This window comes from Anopheles maculipalpis, chromosome 3RL (assembly GCF_943734695.1).
Source record: "Anopheles maculipalpis chromosome 3RL, idAnoMacuDA_375_x, whole genome shotgun sequence".
NCBI lineage: Eukaryota > Metazoa > Arthropoda > Insecta > Diptera > Culicidae > Anopheles > Anopheles maculipalpis.
The window spans coordinates 57,279,777-57,296,898 of record NC_064872.1 but is presented as its reverse complement, the minus strand read 5'-3'; the positions used below and the strand labels follow the sequence as shown (position 1 = coordinate 57,296,898).

Genomic DNA, 17,122 nt, shown 5'->3' with positions numbered 1-17,122 from the left:
TGTGTATCGTGCTGTCAATTGTCAAATACGGAAATAGACGCAAATTCCGAACGGAAAGGAATATCAAAACAAAAATAACACTTTTCCAAGGGTAAATGTACCGTGCGTTGGTCGCGTGTGGTAACACAGCACCGTAATTTATTGTCCCCAGCTTACAAACCCTACCTCCTTTCGCTGATGGGTGATTTTTGGAGACAAAATAAGGCTCCTAGCGGATATTGATCGGCTATCACATCCTTCACCAAAAATTGCACACCTAGCAACCATCTTCATCCTGCGGAAGCTCCGCAGCAACGACGAGCGAAAATTGAAAAACCTCGTGGCAGAAGCGCTTTACCGCAATGCGTAAGTACCAACAGCTGGCCCTGGTGCTCCTTTCGATAACGTGCGTGGTGATACTGTTGGTGTACAAAAGTGAAAACAACCGACTAAAGTATGTACTCGAGGTGGTCAACATATTCGGACGCAATGATGCGGCCAGCCTAATACGCATCGATAACAGTAGCCGGTTACACAGCTCACCGTACGATTTCGACAGTCCGCTGCCGGCGTGGCAGCGGCTAGGCGATGGCTTCTACGTTTACTCCTCGTTCTGGCAGAAAAATGAGCTCGCGGCAGGCGGTACGGTCATCAGCCTAGCGGTCGGACTCGAACATGCCGCAGTCAACTTCAAGTGTCAGGTGCAGCACGGTACCGGTGATGTCGCTACCGGGAAGCTTCATTTCGTCCGGCTAGAACATCCGACCGGTTCGGTTAAGGTGCCCAATGGGGAGGTGTTTGTGGTGTACAAGCTACTGTGCAAGGTAGCTCGTGACTTTGGACAACCGACAGAAATCATCTTTACCGATACGGCTCAATCGATCAAACGGTACGTACCGCTCCGGGTACTGGAAAGTCGGTCGGTACAGCAAAAAATGACCATGACGGCGTGCGTTGATATGAGCGATTATCTCGAGCTGGAGGAAGAGTTCCGGATGCCTTCCGCTGTTTTGCAGTACTTCCTGCACCACCAAATCGTTGGCGTGGAAGATTTCATCGTGTACAATAGTAATGCGCTAAATGGAGCGACTACATCGCTGCTCTACAGTCATGGCATTAAGATCAATCTGTTGCCATACAATTTCCCCTTCAATATGGCTGACAAGCAACAGAACCGGCTGCTCATTGAAATGGACTGTCTGATGCGAAATTACAACGCGGCCAAACTTTCCTTCATCGGAGCCATCAACGAGTATCTCTATCCGAGCTCTCGGTTACGCGTGAACAACAAATTTTTGAAGTACGCGTGGAAAGTGTCCAGCGACGTGTCACGTTTTGCCATCGCCAGCCGGTCGGTGTGTATCGACAAGCGGAAGAAAATATTCTCCGACAACTTGCTGTACGATGTGGACGTCGGTGCACAACTGACGGCACCGAACGAGCGACCGTTCTATGTGTACAAACCGCAGGACTACAACCGTACAGCCGGAACGCCCGAGTTTATCAAAACACTTGACGTCGATCGTTCGATGATCTTTGTCCATAGGTATGGAGGGAAGTGTAGTAGCAAAACGAATCTACACGACTGGACGATTAGCCTGCAGCCGGACTTTCTACAGTACGTGACGGATGTGGGTCGAGAGCTAAACAAACTTATCTTCCGATAAGTAGCGAAGATCTCCGGGAGTATCGGAACCGATCGTTATTCTGCAATTGGTGCAGCTAATGGCAATGACAAGAAGTTAATGAACTCTATGAGAAGAGATGAGATAGGAGGCCGCGGTGATATATTTGTACCTTTCTCTAGAGGCCACCATGCCATCAGAAAATGGGGAAAAGGGCGTACAGACGCTATTTGTTAAGACGATATTCGCTCAAAATGATACAAAGTAATTGAAAGGGTAGTTTAGGAGCATTTCCTGACGGTTTCTCGGCATTAAAAAGAAATCTTCCTGTTTTCTTCTACGAAAAAGGTTGCTAGAAAGTTCCTTTTACCGTAGACTCATAGAATTGTCTCTACCTTACACGCAAAACAATACAATAACCAAGGTCAGGGAGGACAATGGATTATTGAATTGCAACTATCCTTCGTATTAAAACAAAAGATACTCTTATCTTTCGGCTTGATTATTTGTGATGATCTTACAACTGCAGCCTAACTATATGTAGGTGATCATCTCGTTCGCCATTCACACGTGTTACATTTATCTAATTTTGGAAGGGATACATCAACACTGGAGGCAGCCCCAGTAAAATGAATGATAGATCTCGGTTAGGCAAGCACGACATTAGCTCGTAAGTAATTTGTAGAAACAGAAGAAAACGACGACACGCTGAGCCATACGTGCTCAGAAATGGTACAGTTTTTATCGACACTAAAAGAACAATAATTATTCAATCAAACAAAAAACGAAAATCTTCTCGTTCTCTTTAACCGTAAATCAATCGTATTTGCATCTTATCTTGCAGGTATTTGGAGCAAGCATCCAAACGATATCAATTTATTATCAATTTTTCAAATAAAAGTTCAGCGAAAATCTATAAGAATCACAATGAAATACGTGCGTTAATTTGTTTTACTACTTTTAGTCAGAATTGTTGCTCTGTCTCCACTTTACTTTCAAAAATGGTACAACAGTTCTAATACTGTCACTCGAAGGGTTAACTCAAAATGCCGCAGTCGGCGAATACGACTGGCAACCATGTCATCCGCCTCTCCTGCACGTCAGTTCATAGTTCGTCGAGCATTCTGGCAGGGGCGAAAAGTGACAAAAAAATGGCCGATCCAAATCAAAACATCATTTGCGCTCCGGACGATTGTGCGATAAAAATAAGCAAATGGAAAGTGCGCGAAGGTTATCCGGTGACGAGCGGCAGCATTATACTGTTTTATGAGCTGCTGGACGGAAGCGACAAGGAAGTGAAGCGGCTTAAAGCCACACAGAGTGGCGTCGTAAAGAAGCGCCTTGCCCGGGAAGGCGCAACCGTGGCGAAAGGGTAAGCGTGTACCCCCACCTCTCGCTGCCCATCGTTGAGATTATGCGGATCGATGAAATCGATGAACGCAGAGCACACGCGATGTGTCGATGTGTTGGTGATCGGCGAGTTGGCGTGGAGCGCGGTGTTTGATCGAATGTTATTGTTGATTTTTGTGTGTTGCATCGATTTTTTCTGCAGAAAGCCGGTACTCGAGCTTGGACAGTGCAGCCACACGACGGTAATAAAGGATATGTGCGCCGATTGTGGGGCTGATCTGCGTCAGGATGAACCGAGCAGCTGCTCGAAGGCTTCGGTACCGATGATACATTCTGTGCCCGAGCTGAAGGTGACGGAAACGCTCGCGAAAAAGCTGGGCCAAGCCGACACGGAACGGTTGCTGAACGATCGGAAGCTGGTGTTGCTGGTGGATCTTGATCAAACGCTCATTCACACCACGAACGATAATGTGCCAAACAACTTGAAGGTAGGATTGGAGGCGCTTTAACCCTGTCGCGGGCAACCAGAAAAACTTCATTTTCCAGGCAACCGGACTACCTCGGGTAGCCAGCAGCTTTAGAGGCTGTTAACTTTTTTACACGTAATCCAATATCAATACAATGTTTTTTTTTTATGAAAGGTAAGTTGACTCTTGTTCCTTCTACAAAATTTAACATGCGGCCTCAGATCAAAGTAATTCTCAAATTATGGATCTTCAAAGGTGAAATGTTGTTAGGACAAAAAGGAAAAATGCTAAAGAAATACTATTTAAATGCTTTAAAAAATTTTAACAACAAAATGTTTCCAACAGTTTATAGAACTGTAAAAGACGGATATGTACTGTAACTTCTTATTTACTATTAGTAAAATTCTTAAAATTGCAAATATAATTTGTGATGGAATCGTCTTATTGTTGCAAGAAACGTTTTGTTGTAAAAATTGTGCAAAGCACTTAAATAATAATTTTGCGTGTTTTTTCCATTTTAGGAAAAAATATATAATCTGCGAATAATCTGAAAACGACTAGAAGAAAGGAATAGAAAGATATCAAGAAGAAAAGTCAACTCAATTTTCATTAGAATATAGCGCCACAATTTAGATACGTGTAAGGCAGTTACAAGCCTCCAAACTAGCCTCGGTTGCCTGAAATACGGGTTTCAGAAACATTTGCTAACGCATACTGTAATTATTATTTTTAGGACGTGTATCACTTTCAACTGTACGGTCCAAATTCGCCCTGGTACCACACGCGGCTTCGGCCAGGTGCGCTAGAGTTTTTGGCCAAAATGCATCCATACTACGAGCTGCACATATGTACCTTCGGAGCGCGCAACTACGCTCACATGATCGCACAATTTCTGGACAAGGATGGTAACTTTTTCTCGCACCGCATCCTATCGCGGGACGAATGTTTTAACGCAACGAGCAAAACGGATAATTTGAAAGCGTTGTTCCCGTGCGGCGACTCGATGGTGTGCATTATCGACGATCGGGAAGATGTGTGGAACATGGCATCTAACTTGATACAGGTTAAACCGTACCATTTCTTTCAACACACCGGCGATATTAATGCTCCGCCCGGGATGTCCAAGAACGAGCTCGATGGTAAAGGGGTAGACTTTAAGGAGCTCATGAGTCAGTCGTTGAAAGAGAAGAAAGCCAAGGACGGGGATGATGAAGGTAGGCCACCGACACCGAAAATACAAACGCAAGACGGTGGCAATGGCAAGCAGCAGTGTGAGAAAAGCATGCCCGAGCATGTGTTGGACGATAAGACGGAGGACGAGCCGACGACCGAAGCCGAGAAACCGGTCGAAAAGGAGGAAGAGAGTAAAGAGTGCGAAACGACACCACCAGAGGCTGACAGGGTGGAGCCTTCTACCGCAAGTAGTAAGGAAGATAGTAATTGTACAAGCGAGGATGAGAAAGTAGAAATTCAGCACACTGTAAAGGAAACAAACGAAACTTTGTTGGATGAAAAAGGTGCAATCGACCCGGAAAAGGAAAAGCGTACTGCACCTGCTGCACCCTTGGAGGAACCAAAAGAGCTTCCGGCAAGCGATGAAGCAAAGGATACTGCAACAGAAACCGACAAGCAAGAGGAACCTCCCGGTGAAAATGACTGTACGTCGGACAGTTCTGCCAAAGAGGACAAAAAACCTACCCTAAACTCGAAGCAGGAGAAAGATCTAATCGAGATCGAAGATCCGGACGATTACTTGCTCTACCTTGAGCACATTCTGCTCAAAATTCACAAAACATTCTACGAACAGTACGACCAAACGCAAACAATTTCCGATCTGAAGCAGCTAATACCGACAGTTAAAGCACGTGTGCTGGTCGGGACACGGCTTTGCTTTTCCGGACTCATACCAAACACTGTAAAGTTGGAGCAAAGTAAAGCGTTCCTGATTGCACGAAGCTTGGGTGCGGTCGTAACGCAAAATCTGGAACCTACCACAACACACCTGGTTGCGGTCACAATCGGTACCTCGAAAGTGAACAATGCGCGGAAAAATGCAAAAATTAAAATCGTCACCCCCGAGTGGCTGTGGTCGTGTGCGGAACGGTGGGAGCATGTAGAGGAACAGCTCTTTCCGTTGAAGGCATCGAATCCGGCCAAAATGCGACAACCTCCACCACACTGTCACAGTCCAGGTAAGGAGCCGACGCACGCGAATACTGTGTAATGATGATAATGTGTTTCTTAACTGTCCTTTCTCTGTTTAATCTAGAACACGCTGTCAACTATGGTGCAATGGCAAAATCGCGCGAAGAACCGAAATTTATGGACACGGTCAATCCACTGCTCAGCTTCTCGAACGACGATCTAGACGCAATGAACAACGATTTCGATGACTTTTTCGAATCGGACGATAGCAGCAGCGACGACGAACCGGTGGACATTGAAAATCCCCCAATGGAGAAAGCACTTCGCAAGCGAAAACGAGTCGAAGAGATCGAAACCAATCGGGGCCGGCACAACATTTTCCGCAAGCGCACCGAAGAGGAGGAACAGCGGAAGGAGGAAAACAGACGCATTCTGAAGTACGACAATAATGCGGAAAATAATGACGAAAACAGTCAAACGAATGCGTCGTCCGAGGATGAGGAGGACGAAAGTCCGAGTGCAAAGTTTCGGCGCGGAGGAGATTTACCATCTGACCTGGATATGGGGTCGAACAGCGAAGGAAGCGAAGAACCGATTGACGATGTGGACGATGGCGATTGGAATATGATGGGAGCGGCACTTGAAAGGGAATTTCTGGGGTTGGATGATTGAGTTGCGAGCATTAATTGGAGTAACGAGAATACAAATGAATTCGTTTAAGTCCCCTTACACTGGTGCTTTTTAGCATTTATTTAGTTGCTACTGTTGTACGCCTTATCACTACATCGATATTAACAAACACACACACGGTGGTAAACGTCTCAAACGCCATCCTTTATACAGCAAACGGTTGATCCTTGCCATCCTCGTGGTACTTGATGTAGGTTTCACCGTGCGTAAAATCTCGCGTACCCTCCAACCGACCACGTGGCGGAGCGGTAGAGTAGTCAAATGCGTCTTTCGATTTACCAAACAACCGATTCGCTTCCTCGATATCTTCTCGGTACTTGCCCACGACGACCTTCTTGCCGGTGATGGGATCGGTAATATCCCCCAGCGGGTATACAATCTCCTCCACCGAATGCGATATGAGCCGTGTGAGCTTTTCGGGCAATTCCTTTATCAGTACGATGTCACCAGTTTTGCAGCGCTTGTCCGGATCGTAGGCAAAGTAAAATTCATCCTTTTTAAAGTACTACAAAAAAAACCGTGTAAACACAAAAGCACCGGTGGTGGTCCTTCCTTATGCAATCTCTATCGCGCTCCCGTATATTTACCATGTTGAGATTGGTATCCAGTTCCATTCGTCGTACGCGTATCTTGGATGCATTTGTTTTCACGCACGGGATTACCTGGCCCAACAGCATTGCCGCACGACTGGCCATGATTTTTTCCTACGGCGGAGTCTCGTGTAGTGAAGAAATTCGCCTGGAACCGGGTTTATTTACTGTTTTCGGCCCCTTCTGCCGAGAAGATCTAAGTTGAAGGTAGAAATGTCAAATTTCCGGCTGCCAACGTGCTACCAAGGTTAAAAAATACTTTATTTCCTGTTGTCCGTTTTCTCCTATATTTTAACAAATTATCACAGAGTAAAAAAAAAGCAAAGGTAAAGTGTTCCATTCCAATTCACAGTCTATAAAAAACTAAGAGAGAAAATAGAATTTTAAATTAAAATTTTGAGATGGAAAGCAATAACAGCCTGTTCGACATCTTTGAACTGTCAATCGAATGCTGCCCCACATTGACAGCTAGCCCAGCTCGTTCACGTCACTCGTAATTGCACCTCGATCAGAGCAAGTGGCTCGAGCTACCGAAAGTCGGAAAAAATAAGCTTACCGTTGCAACTTGGCTCCATTTACATTCCCGCTTATTCTAAAAGAATAGCCGAATAGCTTTAAAGTAAGTGAAGTTGTAGTACATCAATTGAAAAACCTGCCCGATGCTGGCGTGCTTAGCCAGTGCGTGTGATGGTTTGGTGCTAGTGCGGGGAGCCGCCATTTTGAAGAAAAAGACGGCGTTACCGCTTCGTGTCCGGCTTTTATGTGTCGTTTGATGCAAACCTATATTCGGACGTGTTTTAATGGGTTTTACATTAATTTTTCGTTTTACAGACTTCCGCAATGGCTGATGATAGCTTGCTTAACGATTCCAACCTAGCTACGCTGGGTAGCAACGATGATGAGGCAGAGCTCCTGATAGAGGTTAGTGTTGCCTGAATGGGATGGAATCAATCGTGCGCTTGCCAGTGTACCCCTTTTTTATCATTCCTCGTTCCGTGGCCGGAAACAGTCCATTTAATGGTTTTTCAACAAACCTCCCCACACATAATCTTGTACATAACCTGTACGGTTTCTATGGTGATACCGCTCTAGGTTAAATAGCTGGAAAACCAAACATTCTATCGTATCATTTATGCTTCATCATGCTTGTCTGACTACCTGTTTGAAAGAAAGGTTTCTCTCGTGGGACATATTCTTATTTTTCAAAATATCCAACGTTACTGTATTAAGCTACCAATTTATTTTTATTAGCAATCTAACTTATATTGGTCGATATACATAGATGAACCAAAAGGAATTTTCGAGGAACTGAGTATTGTTAGCAAAGCTAATGAAGCAATCTTTTATCTCCCCCCGCCATACATACCAGTATTCGTTATCATTTGTTTGAATAATAAAAAAATGGTTTCATCGTTCAAAAGTGCTACACTTTTGTGAACTCTTGATAGCGGCGCACCTCCATGATAACGTAGTCGTGGCTCATGATAAATTTCGCCTTGAAAATAATTTTATTGTTAAAACCCTGCTTATAATATATTTTGGATAGGTTTTCCTGTGGCCAAATGATAAACTATCGTACCATAAGTATTGTTTGTGTTAATATACTATGTTTTGTGACCGCACAATGCTAAAAAATGTAATATATTCCACTTCCGGATCGCTTTCCAGGACGACTACCTAAAAGGTTCAGAAATGCAAATCGATCCCGAACTCGAAGCCATCAAGGCACGTGTGAAGGAGATGGAAGAGGAGGCAGAAAAGTTGAAACAGTTACAGTCAGAGGTCACGAAACAGATGACCTTGGGTTCACCCACCGGTTCGACACCAATGCTGACGGCCGAAGAGAAAGCCGAAGTGGACAACCGTTCCATTTATGTAGGCAACGTCGATTACGGTGCGACAGCGGAAGAGCTGGAAGCGCACTTTCACGGATGCGGTGCGATCAATCGGGTGACAATTCTGTGCAACAAAGCCGACGGTCATCCGAAAGGCTTCGCGTACATTGAGTTCGGCTCAAAGGAATTTGTCGAAACGGCGCTCGCTATGAACGAAACACTGTTCCGAGGTCGACAGATCAAGGTGAACCCTAAGCGTACTAATCGTCCGGGAATGTGCCAAACCAACCGGTTCCCTCGCGGTGTGCGCGGACGTGCGGCCAGAGCATCGAGAGCTTGCTGTTACGGAGCGCACCGTGGCACCCGAAGGCCTATGTATGTGTTAGCCACAAGTTGACATTACCACGACACATTCCGCTCATCAGGTTGGTTTTTTTTTCTTCTTATTTTAGTCGAGGATACCGAGGACGTGCTACTTATTACGCACCTTACTAATTGGTGATATTCCCTGAATCTAGAAGTGTAACCGTACCTAGCTATTAGGACCTGTAGCTAAACCTAGGGGTAAGTACTGCTGTTACAAATGTTTCCACTCTGACACTCTTTTGTGCATTCATCTGGCCCTATTTTGTTCAATCATGTCAATCACTCAATATTACTACAATATGACAAAGTAATTTGTTTTGCATTAACTTAGAAGTAAAGACAACTTTTAACTTATTACAAGTAAAGTTAGCACCTATGTATGGCTAAAACTTTGTCTGATTTTCGGACTTAATGTAACTAAATCGTAGACGAGTTTTGCATTTACAGATTTGTTTTATAATTTTGTGTTTGTTATGTAATTAGTTTAATATCTCTTGGATTACAAAACATCAAGCACCAAAAGTAACTATATTAGTAGATATACAGTGACTGCCAATACCACTTTTAAGTCCACTTTTCAAAAAGCTGCTTTCGATGTTTCTACCAGGCATATAACTTTACCAAATTCTAGTAGAATGGTCATCAGCACCTGAACTATCTATAGCACCTTGTATTTGTCTAAAAATTTATCAATGATTGTCAAATAATAAAGATAAATCTATAATAAGTTATGTTGACAAATTTTGAACCCAAAAAAAATAACTTTCTTATTAGCACACTTAACCAATAATTGAGTTCAAAAATGTAAAAAGGAATGTCCTTAGCTATAAAAAAATTTTATTTTTCTGTTTGAATTTTTCATTTTCATTATATTCGAAAAAAAAAAACGACTAATAATCGATTTTATGATTCGTTTAATAAAAGGAACGTGCTTCCAAAAAACGTTCAACTAGATTTTACAAAAAAAAAAAATCGATTCGTTGAAAATTTACTTCACAATCTCAGATTTGCCTGAATCGCAGGTGTTCTTATTTTTTGGGCGGTCACTGTATTTAGTAAGTAGCAAAAGTAAATTTCCCACATTAGTACTTTGCCTGTATGCACTTTGTCCTTCTCTAGAACACATAGGGTTTTCCTTTGTACAATTTCTTCCTGTTCCCTTCACATAATTTTCTCTACCTTGCCCGCCGTAGTGTTGCTTTCTTATTTTTAGATAAACATTGCCCTTTTTATCTAATTTTTGCAGATAATAAAATATATATGATATTTTTCAAAAAACATTATTTGCCCTCATCACAACTCGAAACTAGCGCTTGCACATTATTGCAGCCGTCAAAAAAAAAATTGCAAGGCCTGCTACCTTGGCAATCGCGCAAAAGATGAAAACACATATTTCTCAATAATACACCCACGGTCGCAGAAAATAATGTTTTTTGAAGCAGTCTCTACTACGGCGCATGGTGTGGAAAAAAGTCTAAAAAAATCAAACACACATGGCACACCATGGCTAAAAATATTAAGAGGACAAAAGAGCAGACTCCGGAAAAAGAAGAAAAAAAAACAAACAAAAAATTGGAGGAAAAAACAAGTCCTTTTCAAAAAGATAAAAACAAAAAGAGATGCCATCGGCGAAAAAACGATGATGTTGAAAAAAAACAAACCATAATACATCCCCAACAAAAAAAGGGTGCAAATGAAAAAGAAAACGGCGCGCAAATGAAGGAAAAAAAGTCATAAAACAAAAATTGAAAATAATATGTACACAACGCTGGAAAATGCTAAGCCGAGAAAAGATACTAAGATGAGCAATATATACATGATGAAACTACACAAAAAGAGGCGCCCACAATGAACTGAAGATGATGAAGAAAAAGAAGTGAAATAAATGCGAACACAAAAAAAAATCGGTGTTGGTCTGTGTGATTAGAAAGAAAAACGAATCCATAAATTCTTGTGCATTAAGTGGTTTCCTATCGCTATCATGTATTTTCATTATGTTTTGTTATGTGTTACTATGAATAATATTCGTATGACCGTATGAAGATGAGTTCAGAATGGTTCCTCATCGTACACGTTTTCCGCAACTGATTCTTGCTGCCTCGCATGATGTACGGTTACAGTCACCGTTGTGCTAGAGGCAATAGCTGCATTTCCCGCTCCGGAACTGGCGCCGGTCGCGTTGGGAACGTTTCCGAATACGGTGTTTGAACCGGAAGCAGTGCTTAACCCATTCGTTGCACCCGGAGCATGCATTGACTGCGAATAGACGTGCTGCGGTTGCGGCTGTCAAGAGGTTGTCTTCTTGTTCTGCTTAATCGCAATCACATACCGCTGGGCAACGAACAGGGGCGGTGAGTATCCGTCCGGATATGTCGGATCTTCAAATAGCACTTCGTACTCTTCGTTGGCTGTTTGCGGTAGCTGGTTGATAATCGCCTTATAGAAGCAGGTGGTTTGTGGATAAAGTGCCATTACGGTTGTACCCTTGGGGAACAAAGCCTGGCCATCGGTCTCGGGATTGGCACGCATTAGCGGCAGCGGAACGATCCGACGGCGACTTAGCACGTGACGATCTTTCTGCTCCTCGTCAATATCATCCACCTCGTACTTGCTGGTGGACGACACGTACTGTACCACCTCGGCCAGTATCCAGTTCTCTTCGCCTTCCTCACTCTTTACCAGCGCAGCGACCATATCGCCCGGCTTAGCAATGTAGCTGCTGTCCGCCGGGATCGATCCGCAAAGGTGAGGTATTTTTTCACCCGGCTTGCTGACAAACAGTGGCAACGTTTGGGCCGAAATCTGCAGCATCTTCATCAGTGCGCCTCTTCGGATGGTTTCCTTGTTGCCCGCATTACGCGCCTGTATTCGGCGCTCGTTGCGTATGTTACGTATGTCCTGAATTTTGGACAGTGCCTGGCGGATCAATGTTTCTTCCTGTAGCGCATCCTGCAGGCCTACTTTGTACAGTGTCTTAAGCTTATGGTTAAGAGCGGGCGTTTTGTCTTCGCTTGCCATCTTGGTCAGGCGTATCACGTTGTTTATATTCGTTTCGTTGCGCTTTCGTTCGTTTTCTATTTCGCACACGAGCGTTTTCAAAGACTTCAGCCGCTCCTGCAAATATGTTTCAAACCAGGTGTAAATGAACAGCTGTTGAGCTGCGAATATTCGAAGGAATGAAGCACATACCTGTACTTGCAACATCGCTTGTTCTGCTGTTAATGGCATGATTGCAACTGTTTTATCTTCCAAATATGACGATACGGCTTGGAAAATGATTTGCTTTGTAGTTTTGTTACTTGCTTCGGTCGATACTGAGTTGCAATGGAATAGCTTCAATTTCTTTTTTTTTTATAATCCGGAAATTACAGCAACAAGAAGCTGAAACGCTGAAGAAGGACATTTACTAGTAAATGCACAACATGGGTTGGATTAAAATAGAAATCAATACGATTAGATAGAAAACTTGATTCCCAGTGTTTGTTTGGTTTTTTGGGTTCACTTTTGGCCTTTGATATACCACTCTTCTTCTCTCGACAGCGAACTGTTCGAAAGTATGACAGCAGTTGCTTAAAGCCAATTTACACACTACTAGCATCTACCATTGTTGTACGGATTGTAAAATGCAAAGAAATTACCCAAGGAAATCTACAATCGGGAAATAAAATACTAGAATATGGTAAATGAAAATCGAACTTTCGCAAATAAATATATAGTAACAAAATTTGTGATTGTGATTTCGTCATTGACTTCAAAACACTTGTTGTTGCCTGTCAACCAGGCTTGACAATCGTTGTGGCTTTGACAGCGTATTTACATTTGGCAGCCGCCGCAGATGGCTTTAGTTGAGGAGCATTCAATTCAAGCTTAAAATTTACGCGATGGTATTTATAGTCTGAATTGTTCGAAGCTCGGCGGCCGCCAGCTGAGTTTGTCAATCGTAAAAGAATCATCCAGTTCCTAGTTTAATGTAGTGCAGTTTATCGTATTTGTCGAGTGGCGTAGGCATTCTCCGTGGGGGAGAGGTGACGTCGAACATTATACACACACATACACACAGACGAATTCAATACCGCGCGCTACAGTGGCATCGGGGCAGAGCGACATTTTCGGTATTGCGCGCATGCACTCCAATGTGGTTTAACGCGAAGTTTTCGCGATCCTGTATGTTAATGGAGTCATTAGTCGTGATTGCATGAATGCTCGGCACTAAGATAGAAAGCAATTAGGAGACCGAAATAATGTGGGTTAAATGAGGTAGACGAATTCATTGAAGATTCAGTGAGGAAAGGCGCTCGTTCTTGTTCTTGCCGTATTAGTTTTTTTTTGTGCAAGTGGTATTAATAATGATCACAAAGTGCAGACTAAGTGATAATGCTTCTTTAGGTGATGTTTCTACAGTAAGTATTCTACATTCTTGGTGTGCCACTCTTCTTCGTTCACGATACAAGCTTATCATTTCGACTTTGTCCGCAATTTGCCGCTTTCTACAGCCGATAAGCGGTAGCGATAGTAATACCGAAGAAACAACCTGTGAGAGCATGCACAGGGACGATCCATGCAGCATTGACCAACAATCGAACGATTGCGGCCGGTATCGACCACCGGGATCAAACCAGAAGAAACGTTTGCCTGGTTCGCTGCTTTCCGACGACAGTTGCAATGCAGTTGACAATATGCTTGGTGTAACTGATGATCAAGCACAAAACGAGAAAGGGTGCCGCGAGGCGGACCACAATGCTGACCTTTCGTTTAATGGTAAAATAAGAACATTGGCTAGTGGAAGTCAAATTGTGACACCACGACGTCCATCGATTAACACAATCGATGGTTTGACTGCGGTTAAAGCGACGGTTCCGGAAGTTGCAACCGATGTGAGCAACAAAAATGATTTGCTAAACCGGGAGAAAAAGTTTAACGAATCATTTGAACTGCTGACGAAAGAGTGCAACACTTTAAATTACTACAACAATGAAAAGTCACCCGATTTGTTTGCGGACGATGATGAGACTGAACAGGAGAAGGAAAATCAAGATCATAGTATGCATCGATCATACCAACGCGTCAGTGGAACCGGAACGAAAGAATTAGAATGTGAAGCCGAGAACAGCGTAGATCAGACTGACCATATGTTGCTAAAACGAATGAAAATGTCCCTATCCGGTATACCACCACCGCCAGCACTAACCTACTCCGATATTGACGTTGGTACCATGCTGACGATATATCGCAGCAACGTGAAGTCATGGCTAACTACGCATGGTTTCCAGAAAAACACAGCTGAGCAGGTTACTGAAGGTGAAGCTGAAAAGGAACAACAACCACAGCAGCATCAGCAACAAGAGTGTCTCTTGAAGCCAACACACTCAACAGACGAACTTACCAACATGAAATGGCCGGAACTAACGAAACATCGGGCTCACGGACTGCATTACAACCGATCAAGAATGTCGGAGACTTTTGAACTTTTAGGCTTAAAGTACATTGAACGGTACATCAGCGCAGAAACGAGTTGCTCCTTCAATATGACTATTCTACAATCGAGCGCCAAAAAGCGAAACCAACGATTAAAGTAAGTATTATTTTGGGCCAGGATTCTTAAAACCCTCGTGAAGGGTGTTATCTGGAACGTACCCAAGGTTCCGATCCGGTCCCAGCACGTGCGATTCCAGTGCCTATTCCGAAGGAAATTGAATACAACCGTCCGGAATCTTCGGAATCGTTGGAAACGACCGGAAGCAAAAACCGCTAGGAACTTTTTTCTATATTTTTTCTATCTTTAATAGAGCAATTTTTGCACGGTTCTCAATGGTTCCAACGATTCAGAACGGTTCCAAAGGTTCCGGAAGGATTGGTTGCCCCTACCTGTTCCGAACTGGTTCCGCTGTTTTGTGGAATCATCCGGAACCAGTTCCGCCTTTTTGCTTTTTTTCCATCTCTACTTATTTACAATTGAATATGACGGTCCAGTACCGTATTGTCTTTCCATCTCTACTTACCACATATGTTATTCTTCAGAATGTTAAATCAATCTCCGGGTAGACGACTGAGCCACCTAGCCAGACGACGGGCCACATTTTCATCCGAAAGCTTACTTAACACCAGTGGCAGCAAGAGTGGCAATATCGTAAGCGCTGGCAAGGGTCCCATCGATGCGGGTGTGCTGAGGAGACTAAATCCACACCGAGCGTGCAATAATAGACAAGTGCTACTAGATCCGAAGTAAGATGTTTGAAAGTCGGAATCCTTACTCGGTCAAGTGGTGTTATTCTTAACAATTGTTCATGTTTTTTCCATGTTTTTTTTATAGAAAATCGGACAACCGTAGGAAAAATAAAATTAAAACACCCAAAAGACGAACGCCGGGTGAAAAAAAGTCACCGCGCCGTCGTACGCCAGGTTCATCATCGAAAAAGCTATCATTGTTGCGTGCTAGTGCCGGTGGTAAATCGTGCACACAGGTGCACGTACCCGCAACTCGCGAATCCTCGAAACGCGCCCTATTTCTGAGTCCACAGAACAGTGACAAATTATTGTCACCGGCTCGTTACGATCTTCGCTTCTCGCTCGGTAGTAATAGCAAGCAAACGGAACGTTCGATATTTTCCGAGGCTAGAATTTTGAAATCAAAACGATCACTATTTTCGCAAACACGCGGCACAGCCGAGAGTAGTGGCGCCGAGTCCATTGCATCTATTTCCATTGGTACGACCAGTACGACCACCAATGCAATCCCGACCGCCGCCATGTCCAACAAACGGCGACGCTCTTCAATCATCGACAATGACGACGGTGCGGGAAATGCGCTCGGAGAGCGGACGGAGAAAATACGACGCACAGAATGTTCTGGTCTAACGGAGGAAGATTTAACGCCACGCTCTTTAAAATTTGCACGCAGCAAAAGTTTTTGTGTTGGTTTGCAAAGCACGGGCCTGCCTTCTGCGGCAACGTCGGACGTCATCAGTGCGCCAGGAATTGGAGGAAAAACATTGATTCGTGCGAATTCAGAAATTTCTTCCGCAGATGGTCCACGGCCATTAGTAATGCTGACGGAAAATCACAAAAAGGTATGGGAGAGTATTCCTTTTTGTGCCTTTGTTTGTGGCTGGCCTACATAATTTTATTTTGAATATCTTTGCAGAAATTATTATGGGCAGTTTCGCAGGCACTGCAAAGCAAGCAAATAACTGCAAAGCACGAACTGTTCAAGCAGCATGCCTCCAACCTGGTGAGAGTAGTGAAAAGGCTGTTTTTAGAATTTAACGATCAAACCACCAGTAGCACAAGTGAAAAGCTTCTAAAGTAAGTTGGTGCCGCTCTACTACATGGTTGACATTGTGTTCCACTTACTAACAAACCAAATACCTTTTTTATTACCCTACGACAGGTTGGCAAACAAGCACGTGTACGAGGTGATTCAGGGTAAAAGCGTTGACGATATTTATTTCCGCGAGAAGACCCGAATCATGAACGCACGAAACATGCCCAAACTGCAGGGCTACATCGCGCCCGAGGAATACGAATTACGGCAGCTGAAGCGAACTGCCAGCATTACCTCCTTCGACGGATCTTCTCCGTTCGACTGCTCGTTAAGCGCCAGCCAGAGTTTCCTAAGCCAAAGTTCTATGCTTTCGCAGGGTAGCTCCTTCGGTGGTTTGTCACAGCTGTCGCAAACGAACAGTTTTGTGCGGGGAGGATCTCACCTAAAGACGGCATCATCGACCGGTAGTGTTAATACGGTAGGACTGAGCACTGTCGCTACCAATACTGCATTACGCGAAAACGTCGACAGTGAGCTGCGGCAACGCTCCACAAAAAAGCAATTGCTCTTCTCCGGCAAGGATCAGAAAAATGTAAGTCCGTTCCGGATGGAAAAGAATTTGTCCCTCATAGGAAGTAACGTGAATACCAACAAACTGCTGGTCGGTGGTTCGCTTAACTCCAGTATCATGAAAGCGAAACGACAAATTTCATTCGAATAGCATCATTATTGGAAAAAGCACGACGATGTCCTTTTGCTTGACCCAAACCGATTACAAACTGGAAGGTTTTGATTCGACCATTTGATTGAGTGT

The 17,122-nt window shown here is 43.8% G+C and overlaps 7 protein-coding genes across 8 annotated transcripts in view; 4 read left to right on the top strand and 3 right to left on the bottom strand.

Annotated features, from left to right (window-relative positions):
• Positions 1–17,122, bottom strand: part of LOC126561246 (inositol 1,4,5-trisphosphate receptor) — a 437,037-nt gene that overhangs the window by 371,217 nt on the left and 48,698 nt on the right. The window lies entirely within an intron of this gene.
• On the top strand, positions 334–1,646 carry LOC126562294 (uncharacterized). The gene has a single exon (XM_050218753.1). The coding sequence runs from the start codon at positions 342–344 to the stop codon at positions 1,644–1,646; it is 1,305 nt and encodes a 434-aa protein (XP_050074710.1). The 5' UTR covers positions 334–341.
• Positions 2,703–6,242, top strand: LOC126561633 (RNA polymerase II subunit A C-terminal domain phosphatase). Its single transcript, XM_050217901.1, has 4 exons — positions 2,703–2,976; positions 3,157–3,442; positions 4,155–5,613; positions 5,691–6,242. Exons 1-4 carry the CDS (start codon positions 2,756–2,758, stop codon positions 6,236–6,238), a joined length of 2,514 nt encoding a protein of 837 aa, XP_050073858.1. The 5' UTR covers positions 2,703–2,755; the 3' UTR covers positions 6,239–6,242.
• The window catches only part of LOC126563202 (28S ribosomal protein S17, mitochondrial), a 130,404-nt gene continuing 119,683 nt past the window's right edge, over positions 6,402–17,122 (bottom strand). Inside the window, exons 2-3 of the mRNA XM_050219828.1 lie at positions 6,844–6,960; positions 6,402–6,761 (exon numbers count right to left, since the gene is read on the bottom strand). Of these exons, the coding sequence (XP_050075785.1) occupies positions 6,402–6,761; positions 6,844–6,951 (468 nt within the window). The 5' untranslated portion in view covers positions 6,952–6,960. The remainder of the gene's footprint in view (positions 6,762–6,843; positions 6,961–17,122) is intronic.
• LOC126562972 (polyadenylate-binding protein 2) lies at positions 7,339–9,245 on the top strand. The gene is made up of 4 exons (XM_050219580.1): positions 7,339–7,465; positions 7,678–7,767; positions 8,515–9,056; positions 9,134–9,245. Exons 2-4 carry the CDS (start codon positions 7,687–7,689, stop codon positions 9,174–9,176), a joined length of 666 nt encoding a protein of 221 aa, XP_050075537.1. The 5' UTR covers positions 7,339–7,465; positions 7,678–7,686; the 3' UTR covers positions 9,177–9,245.
• Positions 11,321–12,283, bottom strand: LOC126562742 (SAGA-associated factor 29). The gene is made up of 2 exons (XM_050219319.1): positions 12,237–12,283; positions 11,321–12,161 (listed from the first exon to the last, which is right to left on the bottom strand). Exons 1-2 carry the CDS (start codon positions 12,273–12,275, stop codon positions 11,334–11,336), a joined length of 867 nt encoding a protein of 288 aa, XP_050075276.1. The 5' UTR covers positions 12,276–12,283; the 3' UTR covers positions 11,321–11,333.
• Positions 13,344–17,029, top strand: LOC126561555 (uncharacterized). The gene is made up of 6 exons (XM_050217774.1): positions 13,344–13,447; positions 13,541–14,619; positions 15,066–15,269; positions 15,358–16,114; positions 16,189–16,349; positions 16,435–17,029. Exons 1-6 carry the CDS (start codon positions 13,394–13,396, stop codon positions 17,027–17,029), a joined length of 2,850 nt encoding a protein of 949 aa, XP_050073731.1. The 5' UTR covers positions 13,344–13,393.

Excerpts from the sequence above, each read along its gene's own strand:
- LOC126562294 (XM_050218753.1), top strand. The coding sequence starts at position 342 with ATGCGTAAGTACCAACAGCTGGCCCTGGTGCTCCTTTCGATAACGTGC.
- LOC126561633 (XM_050217901.1), top strand. The coding sequence starts at position 2,756 with ATGGCCGATCCAAATCAAAACATCATTTGCGCTCCGGACGATTGTGCG. Across the intron at positions 3,443-4,154 it reads ATGTGCCAAACAACTTGAAG|GACGTGTATCACTTTCAACT; the intron begins GTAGGATTGGAG and ends TATTATTTTTAG. Across the intron at positions 5,614-5,690 it reads ACCACACTGTCACAGTCCAG|AACACGCTGTCAACTATGGT; the intron begins GTAAGGAGCCGA and ends TGTTTAATCTAG.
- LOC126562972 (XM_050219580.1), top strand. The coding sequence starts at position 7,687 with ATGGCTGATGATAGCTTGCTTAACGATTCCAACCTAGCTACGCTGGGT. Across the intron at positions 7,768-8,514 it reads AGGCAGAGCTCCTGATAGAG|GACGACTACCTAAAAGGTTC; the intron begins GTTAGTGTTGCC and ends ATCGCTTTCCAG. Across the intron at positions 9,057-9,133 it reads CGTGGCACCCGAAGGCCTAT|TCGAGGATACCGAGGACGTG; the intron begins GTATGTGTTAGC and ends TTCTTATTTTAG.
- LOC126562742 (XM_050219319.1), bottom strand. The coding sequence starts at position 12,275 with ATGCCATTAACAGCAGAACAAGCGATGTTGCAAGTACAG. Across the intron at positions 12,162-12,236 it reads AAGCGATGTTGCAAGTACAG|GAGCGGCTGAAGTCTTTGAA; the intron begins GTATGTGCTTCA and ends ACATATTTGCAG.
- LOC126561555 (XM_050217774.1), top strand. The coding sequence starts at position 13,394 with ATGATCACAAAGTGCAGACTAAGTGATAATGCTTCTTTAGGTGATGTT. Across the intron at positions 14,620-15,065 it reads AAGCGAAACCAACGATTAAA|AATGTTAAATCAATCTCCGG; the intron begins GTAAGTATTATT and ends GTTATTCTTCAG. Across the intron at positions 16,115-16,188 it reads TGACGGAAAATCACAAAAAG|AAATTATTATGGGCAGTTTC; the intron begins GTATGGGAGAGT and ends ATATCTTTGCAG.